At 69.5% G+C, this 6,364-nt stretch overlaps 1 protein-coding gene across 1 annotated transcript in view; it reads right to left on the reverse strand.

Annotated features, from left to right (window-relative positions):
* Positions 1–55: 55 nt before the first annotated feature.
* H696_03974 (hypothetical protein) overlaps positions 56–6,364 on the reverse strand; it is a gene marked incomplete at its 5' end in the record, with an annotated part of 14,161 nt that continues 7,852 nt past the window's right edge. The window contains 13 exons of the mRNA XM_009497843.1: positions 56–1,965; positions 2,132–2,256; positions 2,373–2,437; positions 2,583–2,670; positions 2,842–3,434; positions 3,572–3,843; positions 3,972–4,018; positions 4,206–4,333; positions 4,448–4,586; positions 4,998–5,153; positions 5,370–5,614; positions 5,754–5,831; positions 6,030–6,300. Coding sequence (XP_009496118.1) covers positions 135–1,965; positions 2,132–2,256; positions 2,373–2,437; positions 2,583–2,670; positions 2,842–3,434; positions 3,572–3,843; positions 3,972–4,018; positions 4,206–4,333; positions 4,448–4,586; positions 4,998–5,153; positions 5,370–5,614; positions 5,754–5,831; positions 6,030–6,300 — 4,038 coding nt within the window. The 3' untranslated portion in view covers positions 56–134. The remainder of the gene's footprint in view (positions 1,966–2,131; positions 2,257–2,372; positions 2,438–2,582; positions 2,671–2,841; positions 3,435–3,571; positions 3,844–3,971; positions 4,019–4,205; positions 4,334–4,447; positions 4,587–4,997; positions 5,154–5,369; positions 5,615–5,753; positions 5,832–6,029; positions 6,301–6,364) is intronic.

The following is a 6,364-nucleotide window of genomic DNA, read 5'->3' on the forward strand; positions in this document are numbered from 1 at the left end:
CCCCCTACGCGCTCCTGTATCTCCATCTTTTTTTACGCCCGGACACAGGGCCCTGCACATCTTGTCAATGTACATTCACGCGCGAAGCCCATTCTCTCGTGCGCCACCTGCACGCGTCCCACCTCCTATCAGGCTCACCACAGCCACCAGCCGCCGGAGCCGGAAGACAGCGACCGGTCGACCCCGTCATCGGTGGCCCCGCCCTCGAGGGCGGGGTCCACGGGCGCGAGGCTCATCTGCCGGCGGAGCCGGTGGCGACGAAGCTTGTCATTGGCCAGTGCCTGGTCGATGGCGCGGTTCATGCCATCAGAGGACCCGATGCCGAAGCCGCTCGGGGCCATGACGGCCGGAGTCCCCGGGCCTGGGGCCTGCGGCGTCCCGGGAAGCGAATGCCGGGCCACCAATCGCGAGCTGGCCGTGGTATTCTCCAACACCGGGCCCAGCAGGCGCCGAGCCTCGGCGGTGGACAGGGGCACCGCAGCAGCCGGCCGGCCAGCGGCCACCTGCTGCGCGAACACATGGTGTCCCTGCTCCTCCCACATGCGCTGGTACCGCTCGTGCAGGGCCGCGGGCGTGCCCTCCAGGAAGAGCACCGCCGCCGGGACATCCTCCAGGAGGGTGGCCACCAGGAGGCCAATCTCCCGAGCCGCCGGGATCTGCCCCATGGCCAGGAGGGTGGCATCGTCCAGGCGCCCACTGCCCGACCCCCCGAGGAGTGTGGTATCCTCCGCCGGCCGGGGGGTCGCCTGCCCGGAGCCAGCCAGCCCCGAGAGGAAGCTGCCCATGGTGCCGAGCACCCCGGCGGCGGGCGATCCCGCGGCGACCCCGGCGGAGGCGGTGGCGGTGGTGGCCGTCGTCGGCGTCGGCGTCGGCGTCGGCGCTGTCGTAGCCACGCCAGGCGCACTGGCGGCCACGGAGCTTGGGGTGGCAGCCGCAGCATTTGCGGCGGGGCCTGGGGCCGGGCCCGACCCCGGCGGCGCGCTGGTGGCCTGCTGCCGGCCGAGCTCCACCGCCCTCAGGCAGCTCCAAAGCAGGTGTCGCATCAGGCGCACCGGGCTGGGGAGCTGGTCGGTCAGGGCGTAATCCTCGTCGATCTCCTCGTCGGCGGCCGCCAGCTCGGCCTGGGGGAAGTCCTCGGCCCGGAGAAGTGCCCCGAAGGCCCGGACACAGTGGTCGACATAGGTGTTGGTGGGGCTCGGCTTGCCGGTGTGGGGGTCGGCCCGGCGGAAAACCGTGCGCAAGGGCTCGACCGTCAGGCGGATCAGCTCTTCCACCGAGTGGACCAGCTCGCCGGCCGGCTGCAGGAGTGGCAGGGAGTCGGTCCCCAGCTGGAGGTACTCGACCGACGCATCGTCATCGGCCATGGCCGGGTCGTGGGCCCCGCCGGCGGCCCCGCCGATGGCCTGCTGCAGTCGGCCGAGGACCGACCCGGCCGAGCTGCCCAACGGAGCCAGCGGCGCCGGCGCGGCGGTCAGACCACACTCCGCACAGCGCCGAAGCCGGGCCACGCGCGAGTCCACCAGCGCCGCGGCCGACACCCGCGGAGCCCAGGGGGACGGCTGTCGGGCCCCGCTGCCAGCACGGCTCGAGGTCGCCGGGCGCGGCCAGGCCCCCAGCGGGGGGAACACCGCCGGTGGTACCCGGCGTCCACCGCCCCCGGTGGCGGAGCTCGTGCCAGCCGGCGTCCCCAGCCCCGGGCCATGTGCCGCCCATGCGGCTGCCTGTGCGGTCTTCCCTTCGGCGGCCAGCTCCAGGGCGCGGATGAGCGTTGCCGCCTCCGGCACCCCGGTGCCCACCTCCTCCAGAGTCCGGAGGGTGCGCGGCGCCCCGAGGGGGTCCTGCCGACGGAGCTCCACAACAAAGCCGCACCGGCAGAGGGTCTGGTCCAGGACACTCGGCAGGCCGAGGGTCCGGCGCAAGGCCGACAGCAATGTCCGTCGAGAGGGCGAGTGGGGAAGCTCCATGCTAATTGGGCCGGGCAGTAGCGGGCGATGCCGGGCGGGGAGAGGGCGAGGGCGATGGGTTAGCCCGGGGCAATCCACGCGGCGGCTTGGCCTTTGCCAGGAGAAGGGCGCGCGCGTGTGTGTGTGTGTGTGTGTGCGGGGGCGGGGGGAGAGGGTGCCGCTCGCACCGGAATCGAGCCAGCCATGCGCTGAGGTCCCATTGCAGGGCCTTGGAGAAGAAGGCCAGCCGAACGAGGTGGCCGCGCTTGATGCAGCGCCGAGCAAAGCGCGACAGGGCCAGGCCGATGAAGAACTGTCGGCCCGGGCGGCCAGGGGGGCGAGGGTTGTGCGGTTAGAGCGTGCGAGGGGGGGGGGGGGGGAGGGACAGGAGGAGGGACAATATGGCACAGTGTGCCGGGGGCAACATACTTCGGCTTCGCTCATGGACAGGCTGCTGGTCTTCATCGAATGGGCAAAGTAAAACAGGCCCGATTCTGTGAAGGCCGCAGGCGTGACGCCGGCCCGGGGGCCCGAGGGGGGAGGGGAGATACGCGAGAGGGGGTGTATGCGTCGGTGCTTGTGTCAGGGCGATGGCCAAATAAAAGGGGGCGCTTATTTTTGTGGGCACCGCCAACGCACTCGCCATGTCCCGAAGGAACTTGACCACCTGCGAGGCGCAGGCAAAGTCCCCGACCTCGAGACTGGCATCCAGCAAAATGAACGCCTCCTGGGGAGCATGCCGGCGGGGAGTCAGTCGCTCGAGGCTGGACGGGATATGTGGTCCTGGGTTTTGGGTTCCCCCCCCCCCCCCCCCCCCCGCCCCTGGCCTTTTTTTTTTTCTTTCGCTTGCCCCCCGCCCCTCCCCCGCCCTCCCCCCCCACCCCGCACATGGACGCACGCTGATGGCGGCTCCCGAGCCGCAGGTGTCTCGAACAACCAGCAGCAGGGAGGCGGCGGCCGACACGCGCCCGGAGGCCAACGCCGCGCGCAGGACCTCCGAGGCATCTTGCGCGTCGTGCTCGAAGCAGAGTTCCCCCCCGGGACACAGCCGATCCCAACAGTCGCAGCCGTTCGGCAGGATGACCGTCAGCGAGTCGTCGGCCATATCCACGTCGGACAGGCTGTCGAAGAGGCTGCTGGCACTGGTGCCGACTTCGGGGGGCGGCCTGCTGGCAGGGTTGCCGGCAGATGCGTCGCTGGCCGGCCGATCGTCCGGTCGGCCGGGTCCCGGGGACAGGGCCTCGAAGTCCGACTCGATCGGAGCCGGGGCCGGGGCCGGGGAGGAGGGCCCACCAGCTGGGGCCCCCTCACCGGCCAGGCTGGCCACTCCTCCCTGCGGGTCTAGCAGCAGCGAATCGACCCCCGTGGCCTCGGTGTCCACCGCATAGAGCAGCGGCCAGCGGTCCGGCTCGGACAGGCGCGTGGCCTGGGCCAGGGCCGAGTGCGATTGCGGGAAGAGGGCGAGGAATTGCAGGACATCACTCAAAGATCCTGCCATGGCGGCAGGGCAGAGCACGGCAGGGCGGGCCACACCGAGTGGCCGGGCGGCGGCGGAGGGCGCACATTCATCACACACGTCAGCACACCACAGCCGCAGGCCGGCCCCCGGGGCACTTGGTCGGACGCACCTGGACCGCGGAGACGCTGGGCTGCCGCGCGCCGCAGCTCCGCATCATGTGGCTGTTCGAGGGCGCGGCTTCGGGCCCGGAAGGCCGCCTCCAGTGCGTCGCGCAGGAGGTCCGTCAGCGTTCGGGTGATTTGCTCGGTAGCCAGCTCGGCATTGAGCATGGTGTTGGCCACCAGCGGGTGGGTGGCCGAGCCGGGCCCGGGGCCACAAACCAGCCCAGGGCTGGCCCGGCCGACCGAATCCTGCAGGAAGCGGGCCGCCTGTGACGGATAGCTGGGGGGTGCCCGGGTGCATGGCCGAGGTGAGTCCGAGCGCGGGCGAATGGACATGCGCACATGTGCCCGCATATGCGTGTGTATGTACGCGAGCACCGTGCGCTGGCGGGAAGGAAGTCAGCGCACCCATCCGAGAGCAGGGTTTTCACCACGTCCGTGAGAATGGGGAAGGACTATGGCCGCCCGGGGATTGGCCCGACGGGGGGGGGGGGGGGGGGGGGGGGGGGGGGGGGGGCGGGGTCTGGGGGGGGGGGGGGGGGGGGGGGGGGGAGCGGACAGCAGCAGGCCGGGCAGGGTGAGTGGGGACCCGGGGCAGGGGCAGGACAGCCTCGCAAATGCCTCCACAGGCTGGGTGCGCACTGAAAGCTCAAGCCGACTGAGGAGCGAGGATACCCGCGCGGCGATGCGCGAGTCGTGCACAAGGTGCAGCATCTGACTGGCACCCTGCTGGGCCAGGACAATGCTGGGCACCGGCCATGTGCTCACGACTGGTGGGGCCGCCAGGAGGGAGTTAGCTGCTGCAAGCCACGGGCCCGGCAGCCTGCGAGTGGGAAGGGTGGCAAGCTCGATGGGCACAAAGAAAAAGCCGATCCGGCGCGCACCAACGGGCTGGTTAAACAGGGGAAGGTGAATGGGAACACCAATCAGGCCGCCGCCAAACTGATGGCGCTGAATGCCCCCCGCTCCGACTGTCGGCGAGGCCATGGGCCAGTCTTCGTCCTCCGGCGGGTGGAGAAGAAGCTGCGCGTGGAGGATCCGGAGGGGGGCGAGTGTGCAGGAGGAAAGCGCGTGCTCACACTGTCAGGAAGCGTTGATGGTGGCGGCGGTGGCAGCAGCAGCAGCAGCAGCAACAGCAGCAACAGCAGCAGCAGCAGCAACAGCAGCAGCAGCAGCAGCAGCAACAGCAGCAGCAGCAGCAGCAGCAACAGCAGCAGTAGCAACAGCAACAGCAGCAGTAGCAACAGCAACAGCAGCAGCAGCAACAGCAGCAGTAGCAACAGCAACAGCAGCAGCAGCAACAGCAGCAGCAACAGCAGCAACAGCAGCAACAGCAGCAGCAACAGCAGCAACAGCAGCAACAGCAGCAACAGCAGCAGCAGCCGCGGACACGATGCAAGGGAGGCCAAGAAGCTGAGCCTGCCCCGAACGCACCCAGCACTGCTCCGACGGATCCACGGCCCAGAGAGCTCCGCTCAGTGTGGATGGCCGATAATGCGGGGCGGCCATCTCCGAGGGCACCAGCCCGAAGTCGGACACGACACCGAAGCGTGTCGGAAGGAAGGGAAGCAGGCGCACTGGGGCACGCGGCTGTTGCGCCCGGGCGTCCCCTCCCACGGGTTAGTGTCTGGATATCGTCCGCGCAGTGCCCGCACCTCTGGGCGGAGGGGCACGCAGCCCGGGCCACGGGCATGGGGGCGGGGAAATGGAAAGGAAAGAACAAGCGCAAAAACACGGAGAAGGGTGAAAAGCGCGCGCGCGCAGGAGGCGGGCGAGGACAGCGGAAAAAGAAGTGGCGAGCCGTACCGATACCGAGTCCACGAAGTACACCGAGCCGACGGTGCGGCCAAAGCAGCAGGACCCGAGGCAGCGCCCATCGCGCGAGATGAGCATGGGCCCGCCCCCGGCACCGGAGGCTCGTAGGGACGGCGAGCCGGCCACCGAGGAGGCCAGGCTGCGCGTCGGGGTGGGAAACCCATCAGCCGGCCCGCCTGGCGAAAGCGGCCCCCGGCGTGGGGGCTCGATCGTTTGGAGCAGATACCCGGGCGTGTCTTTGGGGCGGTGGTCGCCAGGCAGCCAGTTGCGTGCGGGTGTCAGGAAGGAGGGCCGGACAGGGGACAGAGGCGGCGAAGCAGCGCGGGCGTATATATATGTGTGTGTGTGGGGGGGGGGGGAGGAGGAGGTATGTACTCAGTCGGTAGCCCCAGGCAGCGACAATGTTGCCGAGCTCCGGGCCGATGGACACCGCACGAGACAGAGACCGAAGTCCTGTTCCGGTGGCCAGTCCGTGCCCCGGGGGAGGGAGTTAGCTTCGGGATGCCAAAGCATGGAAGCGTGTAGAGAGAGAGGAAGAAGATCGAAGGGAGGGGGGGAGCGAAAGGGAAGGCGGAAAGGAGGGGAACAAAGGAGAGGGGCGAAAAAAAAAAAGGATTCGCAGGGCAAGCCCGGCACATGGTGCAAGCGCACCCTTGGGCCCAAGCATGTACTCGCAAACGATGGAGCTGCTGTCGCGCCGAATGAGGGCCGTCAGGCGCCCGGTACGTGAGTCTTGGTGGCTGGCAAATAGACGAAAGCCCCGGACCGAGCGGTCAAGCGGCCACGCCGGCTCCAAGCGATCGGTGCCGCCGCGTCCGGCCTGGCGCTGGTCATCCAGCAGATCCGCAGGCAGGGGCAACAGCCCACGGTGCTTATCCAGGTCCAGTCCGGAGAACTGCGAGCGCGTGGGCAGGGCAAGCAACTACACGTTGAGGGGTATCAGTCACCAGTACGGAGGGGAGGAGGAGGGAGAGGGAGAGAGAGAG

The sequence above is a fragment of the Fonticula alba genome, assembly GCF_000388065.1.
Source record: "Fonticula alba strain ATCC 38817 unplaced genomic scaffold supercont2.6, whole genome shotgun sequence".
Classification (NCBI taxonomy): domain Eukaryota; order Rotosphaerida; family Fonticulaceae; genus Fonticula; species Fonticula alba.